Source organism: Pholis gunnellus (genome assembly GCF_910591455.1).
Source record: "Pholis gunnellus genome assembly, chromosome: 9".
Lineage (NCBI taxonomy): Eukaryota > Metazoa > Chordata > Actinopteri > Perciformes > Pholidae > Pholis > Pholis gunnellus.
This window is the reverse complement of record NC_136535.1, coordinates 10681469-10701878: the sequence shown is the minus strand read 5'-3', so window position 1 is coordinate 10701878 and position 20410 is coordinate 10681469. Positions and strand designations below refer to the sequence as shown.

The following is a 20410-nucleotide window of genomic DNA, read 5'->3' as shown; positions in this document are numbered from 1 at the left end:
AGAGTACAACACAGTCTACAATGTCAGGCCCCGAAGAGCCTTCTCTCAGAAACGTTGTCACCGCTGCCGAGGACTTCATCAAGGTCCTCGCTACCGTCTCCACCTCTCAAAGCTCCACCACCGACTCCAATAAAGGCGAGACGCAAAGCTCTGAGAAGAAGAAGAGGAAGAACCCAGGGAAGAAGAAGAAAACCACCAAAAAGCAAAAAGGAAAGGGAAAGGGAAAGGGAAAGGGAAAGGGGAGGAAAAGAAAGCAGAAAGCAGAGGAAGGGGCTGCAGTTTTGCCCTCTGGCAGCAGAGCAGAAGAAGTCATCGCTCTAAGTAACTTCATCGGTGAGTCCCACAAACACGAACAGTCAAGTAGAAACACAAACGGAGTCGATGACAGAGAATATAAGCTGGAAGGAAAAGACGAGCCCTTTAATGAAGTCATGAAAGATGAACCAGCGATAGATAACGACACCGTTTCCATTACGTCACCTACAACAGAGAAATCAGCCGTGTCCACAGAAGAAATTACTCCGTCTATGTTAGCAACCACGACAAGCGTTAGTCCACATGAAGGAAACACCAGAAGGCTCAGAAAGGGAAGGAGAAAGAAGAGCAAGAAAATCTCTCTTCCTCCTTCTGCAGAGCTCGAAACAAATACAACAGACCAGTTAAGAGCCGTTTCTGCCCCCACCATCATCACCAAAAACCCAACGGCACAGCCTGAGCAACAAAGCTCTGTTGTCAGCACTGCCAGTACCCCCATTATAATCCCCAAAGTCAAAAGGAACAGGTCAAAGGAGAGAGGAGACAGAGAGGGGAGGAAAAAAAGGAGGAAACTCAGCTCGGCTTCTTCCATTGTGGCCGCTGCCCATGAAAATTCCTTCGTGGACAGTATGAAAGTGATCCCTCTCACTGCGGCTCCCACCGTACCATCGGTGCCCATCGCAGAGCCGAAGGTTTCACACAGGATGGACGTTTACAGAGGAAACAAGACCGACAAAGGTACGGCTCTGAACTTTAGTGTTTTGAAAAGGCAAAAGCCGAAAGGATCGAGAAGCAGAAGGAGGAAAACAGTTTTGCCTCTTCTGAGTGAAAATCCACTTTTTCTCAACGGCTCTGAAAATGTGATTCCTATTCTCACAACTCAAGAGATGAGTGATGCACTGAACAGCCCTGCAACCACTTCTGCAGGAGAAACAGACAGTCACAGTGAATGGAGGCTTTTTACAGCTATCACAGCAGCCCCTTCTATCATTACAAAACGACACAGGCAGACGATCAGGCAGCAGAGAAAACAAGGAAAGAAAGGTGAAGCTTCTTTCCCTAAACAAACTGAACAAACACCAATGACTTTTACATCCACACCACCCAAAGTCGCCACCACTGAAGAGCTCAATCTACAGATCAATGAACAGCCCCGCGGGACCACCTCAGCAACTCCCGTCATGAGTCCAATTCAGTTATCAATTGAGAGAGCAAAAGCACAGTTCACCAGGAAGAAGAGGAGGAAAGCATCACTGTCTGTTAGACTTAGCTGGCTAGGCTAGCACCTGTCAATCAGATAAACTTCTACATCAAAGTATTTACAGTATAATCTTTTCTGCTTCAGCATTTAAATCACCGAAATGAAAATAAATCATGTTTGATTGTGATGTGAGAATCATGTTTTGTCATACTTTATTCTGCATGCCTATAATAAAATTGGTGAATGATTAGCCCATGTGAATGTATCTGACAGTGCCGATGTTTATATCTAGTGATGGAATAAACTAAATAAACAAAAGTAGCATGATTTTCATTTTGGTGTATGCTTAATCATTTTCTATCTGAGAGTTAGATCAGTAGATTGTGACAACTTTTGTACGCTAAATATGAAGCAAACACCAGAAAACAGCAACATGTTTTTTACAGTTTAGTTTTTGCAGGAAAACAAACATCTGACATGTTAATAAGTGAGCTTTAGAGGTGTTGATGGATGGATTTCTTTACCTTCGGACAAAGCAAGGCTAGCTTTTCTCCATTTACAGTCTTTGAGCTAAGCTAATGGCAGCTCGCTGAAGCTTCATATTTACCATATAGACATGGCAGTGAGATCAATCTTTACATGTAACTACATGGGAGGGAATAACTCCCACAATGTCAATCGAATGCTTTAAACTTTGTAGACATTTGTAATTACTGATAAAATATGATAATATAAGCAGAAAAAGCTAGCTAGCTAGATAAATAGACTTTTGAAAATAATGTTGTGTGCACAGTGTTATTATCTCAGCTGGAAATATTTAATCAAAGCTGGAAAATTGAAAATCTAAAACTCAGAGGCTTTACTCTAACCTGCTTAAACTGATATTAATTTGTGTGAACATTTCTTTCCGTACTGCCCACTCAGAAACCATGCCTAGAGAGACCTGCGAGTTTATGCACTGTGCTCTTTTGTTTAAAGGGGATTTTGTTCCTAGAGTCACCCCCCCCCCCCGTTTGGTTTAAGGCATGCTCACATTCTCCACACAGATTAGGTGCTCACTTTGCACTTTACTTTCACCTCTCAGCACGGAGGGTTTGTAACACCCAGTGCTGAGGATGAAATCCTTCCAGGTCAGCTGATTCTCACATGCTGGCATAAGACAAAAATGCATGCGCTTTGAGAAAAGGCTGAGATGTGCAGATTAGATCTCCATCACATCTGAAACAAATTAAAATGCACTGCTGAGGAAACATTTTCAGATGTATTTTACAACATCAGAAATTCCTGTGTGCATTTTGCAAACAGTGGGAAACGACGTAACAATGCAGACTTTCATTCTACAGCTGAGATCTTTTGGAAGACACCCAAGCATTCAAAAAGGAGCTTGGCATTCAGACACATTCATAAGCTGAAATGGCAGAGCGACTAACACAGATGGACCTGTGATAAGACCTTGTTCACAAGGAGGGGAGAGAAAGTGGAAGGAATTTTCCATTTCATCAGCAAGATTAACCTATTGTGGGCTCATGTTTATGCTTATTTGTACGCAACTTTAATTTACATGAAAGATAAAACCCTGAACGAATGTGTTATAAAAGTATTGATTATAGCTGCTTTAAGGGTCTGAGATGGACAGTTTGTTTTGTGACTTAACAATATGAGATCTGAGGCCTTGAACGGCAGTGAAAACATGCCAGCACAGTGTAATGTGGACTTTGTGCCACTAAAGAAACCATAGCAGCAGCCTTTTGGACGAGTTGCAGAGGGAAACATAAGACTGGCTGGATACCTTTCTACACCATGGAGCAAAAGATAGAGTTGAGCTAAAATCTTACTTTAAAATATATATTAAAAGCAGTTATTTTAGAGCAGTACAGTCTTTCTATGAAGTAACTTACTGTGACTGTGGTTGTGGAAGGTGTGCAGCAGTGGGGTTTCGATGTACAGTACGAGTGTTTTAGTGTCATACTGAGAGTAGCAACTGTTAAAAAGTGAAATCATTGAGCTCTACAGCAAAACATTTCCTGAACCTATGTGATAGCAGCTGAGCTGATGCCTCCTTCACAGGGCATTGGTTGGATGCCCAGCGTCCAGAGGTCTCGTTAGGGCTTTGACCCCATCTCGTCACTGGCTTTTGAAACATACGAGACGTGTTCTGGTCAGGTAGGAAAAAACACACAAAGGGATATACAATCCATAGTATGGGCAATAATGAGAGTACAGCAGGCTCTGCGGCATCCCATTAGGTGAAGAATCCAATAATCCATTATATTCACCAACACAGAGGAGGATTTATTGATTGAGAGAAACTAACCTGTCGTGGTTAGATTGGCTGGTGCGGCACTGATGGATGAAGAAGAGGCATGTTGTGCTTCTGCTCCAAGTGATCCAATTTGACCGCTCATCAAATACAGACGATCCTGCCTCTGCAATTGGACTATATAGGTTGTACAGAACAGTGCAAGTGCTTTGCAGTCACAAACAGACAATAGCTCAATCAAAGGTGAGCTGCATATTTAAAGAATGAGAAGAAATCACCCCAAAGCACAAAAAAAAAATCATAATATATGAAATCATTGAGGGATCTCACGCAAAAGAACATAAAGTACATTTCCAAAACTTGACAATTCTAGACAGCAACTTAGCTTCTATAACAAGTCTTTATTTTATTTTTAGCTGGTGATGTTGGCAATGACTAGGCCACATTTCTCTGACACACATTTTCTGTTTGGGTGCGCAAAGCTTCAGCCTGGTCACGAAACAGCGAGCCAAGTGTTTGGCCAACATTTGTGTACATATACAACTGTAGGCTCTGTGTAAATGGATGTTCATTAACATCAACAAGACGGTGGGTGGTGGTGGTGGTTGGCAGTCCCCAGCTAACGTTGGCTTTCCTCCGGACAGGAAGCTGAGCAGGAACCTCCCTGGCAGCTCTCTACAGGCAGAAATACAGGAAGTGATGAAAGGTTTCTCTTTCAGCAGGACAGACGGAGATATTTCAGTGTGGAGCAAAGACAGACCAGCGACGCTGCTAACGGAGCTAAACATTAATATAATCACAATTACTGTGAACACATTCTTGCATCTACTCATCTTCTCTTTTTATATTGTGGACGAAGAGGCTGAACACTCTCCTGTTTGAGACTGAAGAAATAAAGAAAGAGACATTTAAGCAACAAGAAAAACATTGTTCCAGCTTGATGCTTTTCTGCCTCCTCCTCAATATGTTATTGTATATGTGGACGAAGGTATGCACCTTTAACTTTGTTGTCCTACAGATCACATGAGAGGTTTTAGTTTTATTAGCACACAACTTAAAGAAGACAAACTGATTTGTAAAACAGAATTGAGCACAATACAAGTGAAAGCAAAGAAAAGAAGAGACTGTAAAAGTCACACAAAATGAACAGAAGAATATGGCAAGTATTATCTGACAACAATAATAGCAAATGATGCTGTATTGTTTCTTCCTTCACAATATGTTGGACTGCTCCTACCGTCTTACTTCAGAAGACACATATAACCAGTGTGTGTTCTCCTTAAATACATAACGAAGCAGAAGACAAGAGACTGTTTTACTTCCACTTTCACTCACTTTTCATGTTCAACTTCAGCATCAAAGTGCGTCTTTTTGTCTACATTCAAATGTGTCTCTTTTGTGAAATTGTACGTTTTTTCCCCCCTAACAAGCTTCTCTATGCAAGTCTTGCTTACCATGAGGTCAGCATTTAGAAGGCATACAGTATCATATTATTGTGTCTTGTGGCCTCTAGTGGACAAAACGTAAAGGGATGTTTATCACGTTGTGTTTCTCAAAGTAAATCCATACTCTTACTGTCTGTCTATAAAGATTGTATTATTTGGTTTAATTTATTATTATTTTTAAATGCTGTAGGAGAAATTACATGCTGCACTGCAAGGCAGTGTTAACATAATTCAATATATTTTTCTCATTTAGGTTAAACTTACAAGCAGCCCTCATCTATTTGTCATCCTGTGCAGTGAAAGATGTTGCACCGGAGGGAGTCTATATTCATTAAATCAGTAAAGTCTGCAGATTGTTATTTAGTAACTTTAAAGTATCGCCATCTGTCTCCCATAATTGTATTATAATGTTCTCGCTCCTAACAACTATCTTCGTGAAAAAGAAAAGTATCTTCAGGTATCCCACTGCAATTGTTGCTTAAAAGACCAGATTGTAAACCTAATAGAATAAATATCAATAGCTCTTAGAATAACTCTCCAAACATGCTCGTTGTAAATGTGTACCTTAATGAAGCTATTTTCTTATCAGCAAAGGAATCCAGTTCCAGGTCTTTGTGTCGCTCCAGCGTTAACATGTTGACACTTGAAAATATTAACAACCATCTCATGCACCCAGTCACAGGTCGGTGGGTGAACTATCCAGAGCCTCCATGTCGGAGTCATGCTGTAATTTCAGACTGCGACAACAATCACAGTTAAAATCAAACCAAACCAGTGAACCAACAAACCAAAAGTATCTGTGTATTCCAGAAGACAACATCAATGTACATATAACTAAAATATCGGACTGACATCTAGGTAACTTTATGAAATCACTCTTATGTACCACCTGATCAACATCCTTATGCTGCATTGAAGCACAGCACTGTTGAATACACATCGAGAACGACATAAACATCCAATTGATCCGTCATTTCTAGTGGTGGAAGAAATAGACCATATCATTTTCAAAAAAGTAAAAGTACACTCGTGTTATACATGTCTTACATCTTCAAAAAAATAAAATAATTTCAGGATATTTTTCCAAACTATTTTTTGAAATAATAATAACAATTTGATTTTAATGATAGTCTTTTAGACATTTCACAATTTTGTGTTTGTTATATAACACAATTTTGCATTATTACCTTTTTTAGATATTATATATTTTACATTATAATTATTTCTGATACTTTACTAACATTTGTCGGATATTTTGCTCTTTTTGTATTTTACAGAATTTTTTTAAATTAAAACAATTTAAAGATAGTTTTTTGTATTGCGAATATTTGTGTATTTTTTAGGTTTATATTTCATCTATGCATTTGACATTTTGATGAAAACATTTTGACAACAATTTAATGCCCTTGTTTGTTGCTATTGACGCATCCCCAAGCTACAAATAATTTCCTTTTGTATGATAATAAAGTTGTGCAAAAAATTTCATATTGAAATCAGACATTTTATTCTATAAGTGAAAAATCATAGTACACATTTTTTAAGTTATTCCATGATCAGATATACTAATTGTCTTAAACCAGTCAGATGAAGAATGTGTCGGTACACTGAATCAGCCGTCACACGGTGCAGTACTACAACAACACCTGCTCCACAGATCGCATCTGGATGTCTCCGATCTAAGAGAAACGACATGAACGATATCTCATTATAGGTAAACTGATGATGTATTGACAGTAATAGAGCAGAGGTTGAAAACATTTGTGATACACTATAGAAAGCACTAAAATATGTAAATTAAATCACATACCTGCACATGGGGAGGTGCACTGAGGACATATGTGACAGAATTTGCAATATCTATTGCTTCCAAGGGCTGTAAGAGAAGTGAACAGTGAAATAATATGCAGATCATTATATCAAGAATACTCAGGGAATGTAGGAATGATACCTTTACCTTAACTCTAGAGCAAAAATCAGCAGCTTTATCATGATCATGTTTGTAGAACCGCGAAAAGAAGTCTGTCTTCACTACGCCGGGAGAAATGCACTGCAAAAAGAGCAGTGTTGGGCAAGTTACTCAGAAAGAGGAATAAGTTACTTTTTAAAGGAGTAATATGTAAAAAGTATTAATATCAATTTACTTATTACTTGCTATCAAAAGTAATTAGTTACGTTACAAGCCAAATACAAAGATACAAACAGACTCTTTGCATCTTTGAGACAATCTCAAAAGACTTTCTTGTAGAGTATAAAGTATGATCTCTTACTGTGGCTCTGATGTGGGTGTTCGCCTCACGCAGCTCCTGTCTCAGGCCCTCCGTCAGGGCCGTCACAGCGTACTTGGTGGAGCTGTAGAAATGTCCATCAGCACTGCAAATTACACGATGTCCACTCATGCTGCAGCAGAAGAAGATAGTGTAAGTTGTAGGAAAACCAGGTCAGCACAAGCATTTACCTTCACGTATTGATATGGCCTCAATCACTAGTGAACGTAAAAAAAAACAACATAAAATGTTATTGACAGTTTTTTTGATGCAAGAAGATTGACCAAAACAAACAATTGGAAGACGTCGGCATGGTGACTCATACAAGTATGCAGCCCAGTGACCATCGCCTGCCGAGGTCACAAATTAGCTTTTTGCTTGCACAGAATGAAAGTGAGCAAGAGGCAAATGATAAGTTTGAACATGTGTGACCGTGCCTTTAGGCCTCAGGATATTTAGACCTAACCTAACGATTAATGGAGAAAATATTCTGCAGATTTAGCAATAATGAAAATAATTCTGGCTGCAGCCCTAGTAAGGTCAATAAATGGGTGATTGATTATTTTACCGCCTACATTTTGAAATGCGATAATAAATCATTATCAGTGTTGCAAATCGTCATAGTTGAAATTTCAATGGTGATGATGATATTATTTAAAATAACAAAGAAACAGATATTTAGGTGAAAAGAATATTAAATCAACAGAACTATACTTCACAAGCTGTACCTGTTTATGTGTATGATGTGCCCGTCGTCAACATTTCTTTCCTTCATTGACTGATACGCTTCTCGGGTGCAAATACACAACGCAAGAACGTTCACCTGCGAGAAAAAATAAGTAAAGATATTACCTTCCAGATTTTAGCCATGAGTCACATGTAGGAGACATTTTCTTACTTTTAGTTGATACTGGACTTGATGTGTCCATCAACATTTGCTGTGTGTTCTCGTTGTGTGGGATTTGTTTTGTCTAGAGTTTTATGCATCTAATAAACTGAAGAGTCACTGATCTGAAATAATGTCATGTTTCACTATTTTTGACTAGCCCAGGTGTCGCCAACAAAATGAATGATGGGTCCATGCTATTCAAGTGTCTCACTAAGCCAAAACAGTGTGACAGCGAGACAGCATGCACAATAACAGGACCCAGACACAAATGCAGCTAAAACAGTATAGTAGTGCAAACGCATCTATTTAATTATAAGCATTAGATTCAATTCCTAAAATTAAAAAGATTTGCATTCTCACATCCAGCATGTTCTTCCAGCCGCTGGTTTTTCCATTTAACAGAGACTCTGGATGACCTAAGCCAGCGTTGTTGATGCACACGTCCACCCCTTTGTGCTGCTCTTTGATGGCAGCAAACATGGACACAATCTCCTCCTCGTTGGTCAAGTCACACTTGAAAGGCACCAGGACACCACTGTGACCTGCACTTTGACACACAGCTGCCAGTTTCTGAAATCAAGATGAAAAACGTGTCAGACAATCAACTTTTTTTCAGTTGTTCACACGGGCTGTCAATCGTTGGTTTTATTCTGTAATTTTCAAAAATATTGTAAATTGGTAGATGAGAGAAAAACCTTGCACAACACATAATGCAAATGAAGGGAAAGTATTTATTATTTAAATGAGTGGATAAGGTGAGGGGGGGGGGGTATTTGTATCTGCCTCTTTCGTGATCTTCTACTTTTTTATTCTTTAGAGTTCTTAACTTGGGAGATAAACTACTTTTTTATTATTATTATTCAAAAGGAATTATGAATATTTTATGAAACATGTTCTGATTTCTGCTAACTCTGGAACATGTATAACTGGTTATCTCCCAGGAAATGGTTCAGCTGAGGGGGAGAGAATACTTATTTTATTAAATAAAACTAGATACAAAACAGTGGAGGAGAGCCTGTAGTAAATTGTCTATATTGATTCATGGATGGAAGTATTGCCTTATTATATCACAGAAAGGTTCTTCTCGAAATAAAAAATGTCGTACAGTCATAATGAGTAACTAGTGTTTATGGGAGTTTATTTGTACAGGAAAATCAAAGAGACCAAATGTCCTGTCTCGTGGTGTCGTGATCACGATACACATTAACTTTATTAACAAACATACAGTCTATGAGGGCGACCCGACAGATAGACGATTGTTTTTAGATTTTCTGCAGCCTAAAAAAACGTTTGTATTACCCAATAGCTGGTATTAAACTATTGCGAGAAATACATTAAATACATTCAGTAACTTATTTACGACATGCATTCACTTTCTGTTAACGTTATCTCTTTTTTTCACGTTAACAGCTGTGGGTTTCATCAAATAATAGTCCTCTAATAGTGTCACGTGGGTTTGCACTTCTTGCCTCAGGTGGACTGTTATTCACATGAAACAAATCCCTCCCAAACGTGCAGAAATTAACTTCAAAGTTCAGAGCAAACCTGTATCTTTTCAACGTCCCTGGCACAGCCCACCACCTTCATACCGCAGCGGACCAACTCCTCCGCTATGGCCGCACCAATCCCGACCGAAGCTCCGGTCACCAGAGCCACTCTGCCCCTCCAGCGGTCCATCGATAACCTCCTTAAAATACAGATCGCTCTCAATAATAACAAGGAGAGAGACACAGAATTTGGCAGAAGAGGTAGAGGCAACCCACAGATCCAACGGTCTGCTCTTGAACGCAGCACAGAGAAAGTCGATCAACTCGCTCCGTCTACGTCACTGTGTTGCATTCACTAAACGTGCTAACTGTGGGATTTCGCACCACCCAGGTGGTGGCGAGTGCTTTTGTCATGCAGTTCAAATTGTTGTATTGTAATGGAGATAATCTTGAGCGGCTTCATACACTAAAATACTACGTTTCAACTGAAACAATTGCTGCAATGTTCACAATAAAACAATCATTATTAAAACAGTTTTATAAACTCATCTTGCACTTACAGTTCAAAGAGAGTTCATCACATACTGTCAATATGTGACCATAAAATTAGCCCAAAAGATGAAGCTGGTAAAAAGTTCTGCAGTTGATATTATGAGGAATCAGTTAAGGAGGCATACAGTATAATATTATTGTGTCTTGTGGCCTCTAGTGGACAAAGCCTGAAGGGATGTTTATTACGTTGTGTTTCTCAAAGAAAATCCATACTTTTACTGTCTGTCTATAAAGATTGTATTATTTGGTTTAATTTGTAACTTTATGAAATCACTCTTATGTACCACCTGATCAACATCCTTATGCTGCATTGAAGCACAGCACTGTTGAATACACATCGAGAACGACATAAACATCCAAGTTGATCCATAATTTCTAGTATGGAAGAAATAGACCATATCATTTTCATTTTATTAGTAAAAGTCATGCATTCAAAAGTAAAAGTACACTCGTGTTATACATGTCTTACATCTTCAAAAAAATAAAATAATTTCAGGATATTTTTCCAAACTATTTTTTGAAATAATAATAATTAGATTTTAATGATAATCTTTGAGACATTTCACAATTTTCTGTTTGTTATATAACACAATTTTGCATTATTACCTTTTTTAGATATTTTAGATATTATATATTTTACATTATAATTATTTCTGATACTTTACTAACATTTGTCGGATATTTAGCTCTTTTTGTATTTTACTGAATTTTTTAAAATTAAAACAATTTAAAGATCCTTTTAAAAATATTTTTTGTATTCCTAATATTTGTGTATTTTTTAGGTTTATATTTCATCTATACATTTGATGAAAACATTTTGACAACAATTTAATGCCCTTGTTTGTTGCTATTGACGCATCCCCAAGCTACAAATAATTTCCTTTTGTATGATAATAAAGTTGTGCAACAAATTTCATATTCAAATCAGACATTTTATTCTGTAAGTGAAAACTCACAGTTATCATCAGATATACTAATTGTCTTAAACCAGTCAGATGAAGAATGTGTCGGTACACTGAATCAGCCGTCACACGGTGCAGTACTACTACAACACCTGCTCCACAGGTCGCATCTGAATGTCTCCGATCTAAGAGAAACGACATGAACGATATCTCATTATAGGTAAACTGATGATGTATCAACAGTAAAAAAACATTTGTGATACACTATGGAAAGCACTAAAATATGTAAATTAAATCACATACCTGCACATGGGGAGGTGCACTGAGGACATATGTGACAGCATTTGCAATATCTACTGCTTCCAAGGGCTGTAAGAGAAGTGAACAGTGAAATAATATGCAGATCATTATATCAAGAATACTCAGGGAATGTAGGAATGATACCTTTACCTTAAATCTAGAGCAAACATCAGCAGCTTTATCATGATCATGTTTGTAGAACCGCGAAAAGAAGTCTGTCTTCACTACGCCGGGAGAAATGCACTGCAAAAAGAGCAGTGTTGGGCAAGTTACTCAGAAAGTGGAATAAGTTACCTTTTACATATTACTCCTTTAAATAGTATTATTATCAATTTACTTATTACTTGCTATCAAAAGTAATTAGTTACGTTACAAGCCACTTACAAAGCTACAAACAGACTCTTTGCATCTTTGAGACAATCTCAAAAGACTTTCTTGTAGAGTATAAAGTATGATCTCTTACTGTGGCTCTGATGTGGGTGTTCGCCTCACGCAGCTCCTGTCTCAGGCCCTCCGTCAGGGCCGTCACAGCGTACTTGGTGGAGCTGTAGAAATGTCCATCAGCACTGCAAGTTACACGATGTCCACTCATGCTGCAGCAGAAGAAGATAGTGTAAGTTGTAGGAAAACCAGGTCAGCACAAGCATTTACCTTCACGTATTGATATGGCCTCAATCACTAGTGAACGTAAAAAAACCAACATAAAATGTTATTGCCAGTTTTTTTTTAAAAGACACATTTGACTACGTGATGCAAGAAGATTTCCAGCGTATGCAACTTTCTTTGTCCTACTTAACTGAATTATCTTTAGGTTTCTGACAATTGGTTGACCAAAACAAACAATTGGAAGACGTCGGCATGGTGACTCATACAAGTATGCAGCCCAGTGACCATCGCCTGCCGAGGTCACAAATGAGCTTTTTGCTTGCACAGAATGAAAGTGAAAAAAGAGGCAAATGTTAAGTTTGAACATGTGTGACCGTGCCTTTAGGCCTCAGGATATTTAGACCTAACCTAACGATTAATGGAGAAAATATTCTGCAGATTTAGCAATAATGAAAATAATTCTGGCTGCAGCCCTAGTAAGGTCAATAAATGGGTGATTGATTATTTTACCGCCTACATTTTGAAATGCGATAATAAATCATTATCAGTGTTGCAAATCGTCATAGTTGAAATTTCAATGGTGATGATGATATTATTTAAAATAACAAAGAAACAGATATTTAGGTGAAAAGAATATTAAATCAACAGAACTATACTTCACGAGCTGTACCTGTTTATGTGTATGATGTGCCCGTCGTCAACATTTCTTTCCTTCATTGACTGATACGCTTCTCGGGTGCAAATACACAACGCAAGAACGTTCACCTGCGAGAAAAAATAAGTAAAGTTATTACCTTCCAGATTTTAGCCATGAGTCACATGTAGGAGACATTTTCTTACTTTTAGTTGATACTGGACTTGATGTGTCCATCAACATTTGCTGTGTGTTCTCGTTGTGTGGGATTTGTTTTGTCTAGAGTTTTATGCATCTAATAAACTGAAGAGTCACTGATCTGAAATAATGTCATGTTTCACTATTTTTGACTAGCCCAGGTGTCGCCAACAAAATGAATGATGGGTCCATGCTATTCAAGTGTCTCACTAAGCCAAAACAGTGTGACAGCGAGACAGCATGCACAATAACAGGACCCAGACACAAATGCAGCTAAAACAGTATAGTAGTGCAAACGCATCTATTTAATTATAAGCATGAGATTCAATTCCTAAAATTAAAAAGATTTGCATTCTCACATCCAGCATGTTCTTCCAGCCGCTGGTTTTTCCATTTAACAGAGACTCTGGATGACCTAAGCCAGCGTTGTTGATGCACACGTCCACCCCTTTGTGCTGCTCTTTGATGGCAGCAAACATGGACACAATCTCCTCCTCGTTGGTCAATTCACACTTGAAAGGCACCAGGACACCACTGTGACCTGCACTTTGACACACAGCTGCCAGTTTCTGAAATCAAGATGAAAAACGTGTCAGACAATCAACTTTTTAATTTACTTTTTTTCAGTTGTTCACACAGGCTACCCATCTGTCAATCGTTGGTTTTATTCTGTAATTTTCACATAATGCAACTGAAGGGAAAGTATTTATTATTTAAATGAGTGGATAAGGTGAGGGGGGGTATTTGTATCTGCCTCTTTCGTGATCTTCTACTTTTCTATTCTTTAGAGTTCTTAACTTGGGAGATAAACTACTTTTTTATTATTATTATTCAAAAGGAATTATGAATATTTTATGAAACATGTTCTGATTTCTGCTAACTCTGGAACATGTATAACTGGTTATCTCCCAGGAAATGGTTCAGCTGAGGGGGAGAGAATACTTGTTTTATTAAATAAAACTAGATACAAAACAGTGGAGGAGAGCCTGTAGTAAATTGTCTATATTGATTCATGGATGGAAGTATTGTCTTATCATATCACAGAAAGGTTCTTCTCGAAATAAAAAATGTCGTACAGTCATAATGAGTAACTAGTGTTTATGGGAGTTTATTTGTACAGGAAAATCAAAGAGACCAAATGTCCTGTCTCGTGGTGTCGTGATCACGATACACATTAACTTTATTAACAAACATACAGTCTATGAGGGCGACCCGACAGATAGACGATTGTTTTTAGATTTTCTGCAGCCTAAAAAAACCGTTTGTATTACTCATTAGCTGGTATTAAATTATTGCGAGAAAGACATTAAGTACATTGAGTAACTTGCATTCACTTTCTGTTAACGTTATCTCTTTTTTTTCACGTTAACAGCTGTGGGTTTCATCAAATAATAGTCCTCTAATAGTGTCACGTGGGTTTGCACTTCTTGCCTCAGGTGGACTGTTACTCACATGAAACAAATCCCTCCCAAACGTGCAGAAATGAACTTCAAAGTTCAGAGCAAACCTGTATCTTTTCAACGTCCCTGGCACAGCCCACCACCTTCATACCGCAGCGGACCAACTCCTCCGCTATGGCCGCACCAATCCCGACCGAAGCTCCGGTCACCAGAGCCACTCTGCCCCTCCAGCGGTCCATCGATAACCTCCTTAAAATACAGATCGCTCTCAATAATAACAAGGAGAGTGACAGAAACTTTGGCAGAAGAGGTAGAGGCAACCCACAGATCCAACGGTCTGCTCGTGAACGCAGCACAGAAAAGGTCGATCAACTCGCTCCGTCTACGTCACTGTGCTGCATTCACTAAACGTGCTAACTGTGGGATTTCGCATCACCCAGGTGGTGGCGAGTGCTTTTGTCATGCAGTTCAAATTGTTGCATTGTAATGGAGATAATCTTGAGCGGCTTCATACACTAAAATACTACGTTTCAACTGAAACAATTGCTGCAATGTTCACAATAAAACAATTATTATTAAAACAGTTTTCTAAACTCATCTTGCACTTACAGTTCAAAGAGAGTCCATCACATACTGTCAATATGTGACCATAAAATTAGCCCAAAAGATGAAGCTGGTAAAAAGTTCTGCAGTTGATATTAAGAGGGATCAGTTAAGCCAAATGCAAATGTTGTGAAACAGGTTATTACACTGACAAATATGATGTATATAGTATATTATTGTATATAGCATATGATGTAAGTATTGCTTTGAACAGTATGCAGCCATATAAGTGCTGAAGGTATTTGTACCAGAGTATGAAAGAGCAGAATAATATAAGTAATTATACAGAGAAAACTTTGCAAGACAGGTTGAAATCTGATAAAACAGTATTGGATGATTATATATAATAATATATGATTCATTAATACTAGAAAAAGTGGTGGCCTACACGTGGCCAGGTATATTACTTGTAAAAGCAGCTGCAGTAATGTTACAATTCCCCGGCATGTGACCATGTAAACAGTTAATCTTTCAAAGACAAGATTAAATGAGCAGACAGGACAACGTCAGGCTGTTGCTGCGTCGACTCCTCGTAGCAGAATATTTCTTTGTATTTTCATACTTAGGACAGCCGTATAGATGACTCTTTTTTTCCAACAATAGCGATAAGAAAATACATGAACTCTTCCACATTTCACAGTACTCAACAAGGTGTTAACGAGTTTAAATTTGTAAAACAAACGTACATATACAAGTAAATTCAGTCTAGAAGTGTTTAAGTTAATTAGCAATATATTTCTAGTTCCTGGAGCCTTCGGGTTTTCAGCCATAATAAGTTAGGAGCCTGTAAGTCGGCGAAGCAAACTCACTAACCCACCATGATGGGGACCTGCGTACATTGCAACTTTAAACTAACTTACAAGCCCTCTGAAATGTCTGAATATATTCTTACATACAATTCTTGTTTTTTGTGCTTATACATGACACTAACCTGTTAAAAAGATTACATGAGCAGACAGGACAATGTTAGGCTGTTGCTGCATGAATGAGGAGGGAGCCAACAGGAGCATTAAGCAGAGGTCCGGTCAGCTGCCAAACGTTCTGCTGCCACCTACTGGCGTTAATGAGTATTGCACCAAAATAACAAATCCACAAGGACTGAGTTTATGCCCCTCAGACATGAAGTAAATCATCAGCAATAGATTACATGTAATCATCATTCCTTGAAGGGACTAAACATGTGACCACATCTTTTATGTGTGTCACAGCAGTAACACAATACTGTGGTAGTTGTAGATTAATTGTCTATCATTTTGTGATAACTCCTCAAAGAACATAAAAACATCATTGTTGCACCTGAATAAGTTAATTTTGATCAGTTGGAGATTTTTCAAATCTAAACTGCATCTTCAAGCTGTGAGTTTTCAGGACACATCTTGTGAATAAGAGTCCATACATAATCTGGTGAATATCAGTCTAAAGATAGCGGCTCAGAAGTCATAAATCTATAGCATGTGGTGTGGGCGTGATTGATAGGTGAGGTTACCTGTCTTACAACAGGTTGGTTGAGCTCTGCTTCTAGCATCAGCTTCCAAAACGATTATTTCAAAGCAGGCAGACTCGGACAGATACAGTACATTCACAATGCTGTTAGCACCAGTTTTATTTTATTTTGTATCTTCCATGAGGATTGTCTCAGGGGCAGGTAGGTTCTCAAAGAAATTCAATATAATTAATTGATTAGACTTTGCAAATGTATTCAGTATAAGGCATTTTTTATTTTTGGTATTTTCTTTAGAAGAAATTGATGACATAAAACATTGTTCAATTAACTGGGCTTATTCATTACAAAGAAGAAATTCAAAATATGTATTTACATTTGTTTCGGCTGGAGGCTTGTATTAGTTCTTGCTGTTTTATAATTTCTTTGCAATGACTAAATTCAAACATGTTCTTGTAGATTGGTGCTACCAATCCCAGGTTACATGCAATCACACCTGCACAGGTAAACCTCAGGACAAACCATTTACAGTTTAAATACAATTTTAAAATATAAATAGTGGAGTTACTTTTTTTCACCCACCTGCCTTCACAGGTCCAGAGTTGTGGGGAGTGGTTTCACAGCACTGCAGTGGCAAATCTCAGTCTCCAGTTAACATTGTTACAAGGAGAATGCTACCAGATGAACGTCTCACACCTTTTCACTTCATTGGCTATCAAGAGGCTTTTCATGGTCGCCTCATAAACACCGGTCACAGTGGTACGTCTTTGTGATAATTGCAGTTTTATTTGAGGAAGAAGATTTGGTAAAAAGATGACAATGAATTATTTTAAATCAGCTTGACTAAAGTAAACCAACTGTGAAATAGTCACAAGGTAAACCACTGAGATGGTCGTATATGGCAAAGCCTATTTTCAAATCTGAAGATGCCGCAAAACATTGATAATCTTTTAAAGTTTCCACTGTAGCCAAATCCAAAAAGGCTCTATGTAATCATCACCAGAGGGGCCTTTTTTCGAATTTTCTGAATTTTCCAGTTCAACTGGATTTACCCTCTAGTATGAGGATCAAAGGAGGAAATCTGGCTGCACCATATAAAACAGTTCAACTTCACCTGCATTGGGGTAAAGACGGAGGACCTGGGTCCGAACACACGGTTGATGGAGAACAATTCCCAATGGAGGTAAGAAACATGGGTATGGAAGTGTGTTATAATTTATGATAAAGCCACTTTGTGTACTGCATTCAAATAAATTAAATACTGAATCATTGTATGCCATTTACAGATGCATATAGTCCACATAAAAGAAGAATACGACTCTATATCCCAGGCTCTAAGTGACCACACAGGCGTGGCTGTTCTTGGCTTTTTCTTTAAGGTGATTTCATTTGATTATCAAATACAAAAAAGTGGTTAAAATGTATCTGCTTAAAAAGAGTTTGATATAACTAAGATGACCAATTTGGTGCCCAAGGAAAGAATTTAGCTGGTGTCTCTGGCATTGCAGCCAATTCCACCACCAATCATTGTGTTCACACACTCCACCAAAACCTCTAAGCTTTATTGTCTTTGAGTCTAAGTCCCATATAAAAGAAAAACTCTATCAGCTATTAGGGTGATGCCTCAGCATGATGCTGCAGCCAACGCAGAAAAAAGGCCCTGTTTAATATTTGTATTGTTGTGGGCTTTTAGAAATAATAGTATTAAAATAGTATTAGTCAAAAATAGTAAAATTTATCATTTTTGAATCTTTTTTCTCCCCTCATTTGGGGTGCCCCTTTGGATGGATGGTGTCCCTAGCATGCTGCTGATGCCTAACGCCGGTGCAATATTTGTTGTTCTGGACAAGCATCTTTCTTATGAAAATGTTGTCAAAGTGGGCCAGAGGTTCAATAATTGCAAATATATAATTTTCAGGTTAGATCCCAAAGTATGTGAGTTCGTGATTTTTCTGTTATACTTGATCAATTTCAAAGTTTAACCATAACTGGGATGGAAGAACAGGACTCATTCCTTGTGAAGGAAAGATAAAGGATTGTATGGATATAATGGTTGCAAAGATAGTACAATAAATGTAACCCCCAATATAGAAACAATTAGCTAGGACTCTTTTAATGTTGTGATAATTAAGAAAACACTTTTCAAAACCTTTGAAGATCAAAAATAACAAGAAGCAATTAAACTGTAACAAAGCACCAGTATGAACCAATCCTTCTACAGTATGTTTTCCCAACTTTTACAAAAATGCCAAGTAACTTGAACATTTTACTCTTTTCAGAAGTCCAAGTCTGCAAATAAGAAATTTGATCCACTTCTTAATGCTCTGAAATACATCACACAACCTAGTAAGTCATATCTGCTGACATGGACAAATAAGATCATTTTGCACCATTATCTTCAATCCACATTGTGTATCGGGTCCTATATGTGCTGCTGATGGTTCCAGTGTTAGGCTAAAGTGCAATTGTTAAGAGATAACACTATCATGAAACACCTTTTTAACGCCTCAACAATAAATAGATTAACAATTAAGCCGTCACCTTGAACCTCTTTGTTGTCTAATAATACGTTTCTGTATTAAAACTTATCTTGTTAATATTTTATAAAACCAGCCAACAGTACGAAACTGAAGGGCATGTCCCTGGAAATGTTCATACCTCCTGAGAAGAATATGACCAAGTACTTTCGCTATGATGGCTCCCTCACCACACCCAACTGCGCTGAAGCTGTCATCTGGAGCCTGTTTGAATACACAGTTCCTCTAAGTAGTAAGCAGGTAATTATTTTCACAATAATCCCAAAAAGAAAATCTGTATTTGAATACAATTTTCTGCATTTCTGCTTTTTTCTCAGCCATTTTAAACCAATGCATTAGGCTATGATTAAGATATGCTATCATGCTTAGTTTAATCATTCTGCCAGAAAAGTGGGAACATCAGAAAAAGCTGTCTTATGCTCTGCAAGTTTAACCCAATACCCCAGGAAACATCACTTGCTGTGGTATTCAATTAGGGAAAGGGATCAGGGATATACCATGAAACATACAATAGATGTGTGTGTGTGTGTGTGTGTGTGTGTGTGTGTGTGTGTGTGTGTGTGTGTGTGTGTGTGTGTGTGTGTGTGTGTCATTTTACTTTTTCACCTGTCTGTTGTGATTTTTTATTACAGCTGGCTGTATTCGCCCAGCTTCAGTTTTCTAATGGAAAGCAGATGGTCCAAACCTACCGACCCGTGCAGCCCTTGAATGGACGGCAGGTGTATTACTCCGGAGGCAATCTTGCTCAGCTTAACAATGTGTTACTCATCACGTCAGTGCTGGTATCCAGTGCACTCTACCGTCCTACTTCTGCTTAATTTACTACACCTTTATAAATAAATACTGCTTTATATATCCGCTGATGATTGTCAAATGAAATATATATATAAAAAAATCAAACTAATGTGTGAATTAACTGAATGTAATGTGGGCAATTTTGTTGTTGTAAAGACAACCTCATGTGTCAAAGCATGCCTCATTAGCATTTTAAAATATAAATTGTATATTTAAGTTGTAGATTTTGCATCTTGTTACCTCAAAATGTATGGATTTTCTATTTCTGCAACAAGCTGCACTGAAGTTTGCTGACAATAGTAATCCAATCCCGATTACTGTAATGCGCTTTACACTGTTATCAGTCAGAGCGTCACCTCCCCTAACATCCACCACGTGGCAGCACCAAACAAGTCTGAATGACTCTGGACTGTGAATGTATTCAACTCTGGGTCGCACACAGTATTAAAGAAGTGCATGAATATCTTCAAATGTTTTATTTCTATGTTTAGCAGTCCTGGGGAAGTTAAATCTCTCATAGATTGACTTGCTAACGAACCCACAGCCATGATGTCATGAGACAGTTAGAAGTTTGACTGGACAGAAACAGGAATGGTGGCCTTCTTTGTGGTGTGTGTGTAAGCGCATACATTTGATACATT

General features: G+C 38.1%; 3 protein-coding genes across 3 annotated transcripts; 1 reads left to right on the top strand and 2 right to left on the bottom strand.

Annotated features, from left to right (window-relative positions):
* Positions 1 to 6207: 6207 nt before the first annotated feature.
* On the bottom strand, positions 6208 to 10086 carry LOC306701524 (dehydrogenase/reductase SDR family member 11-like). The gene is made up of 7 exons (XM_079166846.1): positions 9860 to 10086; positions 8675 to 8884; positions 8154 to 8248; positions 7429 to 7558; positions 7116 to 7208; positions 6969 to 7034; positions 6208 to 6837 (listed from the first exon to the last, which is right to left on the bottom strand). The coding sequence occupies exons 1-7, from the start codon at positions 9989 to 9991 to the stop codon at positions 6793 to 6795; spliced, it is 771 nt and encodes a 256-aa protein (XP_079022972.1). The 5' UTR covers positions 9992 to 10086; the 3' UTR covers positions 6208 to 6792.
* Positions 10087 to 11169: 1083 nt separating this feature from the next.
* On the bottom strand, positions 11170 to 14731 carry LOC306701240 (dehydrogenase/reductase SDR family member 11-like). The gene is made up of 7 exons (XM_079166498.1): positions 14501 to 14731; positions 13353 to 13562; positions 12832 to 12926; positions 12019 to 12148; positions 11706 to 11798; positions 11559 to 11624; positions 11170 to 11440 (listed from the first exon to the last, which is right to left on the bottom strand). Exons 1-7 carry the CDS (start codon positions 14630 to 14632, stop codon positions 11399 to 11401), a joined length of 768 nt encoding a protein of 255 aa, XP_079022624.1. The 5' UTR covers positions 14633 to 14731; the 3' UTR covers positions 11170 to 11398.
* Positions 14732 to 16580: 1849 nt separating this feature from the next.
* On the top strand, positions 16581 to 19792 carry ca4b (carbonic anhydrase IV b; the record flags this gene model as incomplete). The annotated part of the gene is made up of 8 exons (XM_079166417.1): positions 16581 to 16641; positions 16897 to 16941; positions 17032 to 17196; positions 17475 to 17620; positions 17724 to 17816; positions 18717 to 18783; positions 19051 to 19214; positions 19607 to 19792. 8 exons carry the CDS (start codon positions 16581 to 16583, stop codon positions 19790 to 19792), a joined length of 927 nt encoding a protein of 308 aa, XP_079022543.1.
* Between the last annotated feature and the right edge of the window lie 618 nt (positions 19793 to 20410).

Excerpts from the sequence above, each read along its gene's own strand:
- LOC306701240 (XM_079166498.1), bottom strand. The coding sequence starts at position 14,632 with ATGGACCGCTGGAGGGGCAGAGTGGCTCTGGTGACCGGAGCTTCGGTC. Across the intron at positions 12,149-12,831 it reads CACATCATACACATAAACAG|CATGAGTGGACATCGTGTAA; the intron begins GTACAGCTCGTG and ends CTTCTGCTGCAG. Across the intron at positions 11,799-12,018 it reads ACACCCACATCAGAGCCACA|TGCATTTCTCCCGGCGTAGT; the intron begins GTAAGAGATCAT and ends CTCTTTTTGCAG.
- LOC306701524 (XM_079166846.1), bottom strand. The coding sequence starts at position 9,991 with ATGGACCGCTGGAGGGGCAGAGTGGCTCTGGTGACCGGAGCTTCGGTC. Across the intron at positions 8,885-9,859 it reads GGGACGTTGAAAAGATACAG|AAACTGGCAGCTGTGTGTCA; the intron begins GTTTGCTCTGAA and ends TCTTGATTTCAG. Across the intron at positions 7,035-7,115 it reads ATTTTTGCTCTAGAGTTAAG|CCCTTGGAAGCAATAGATAT; the intron begins GTAAAGGTATCA and ends CTTCTCTTACAG.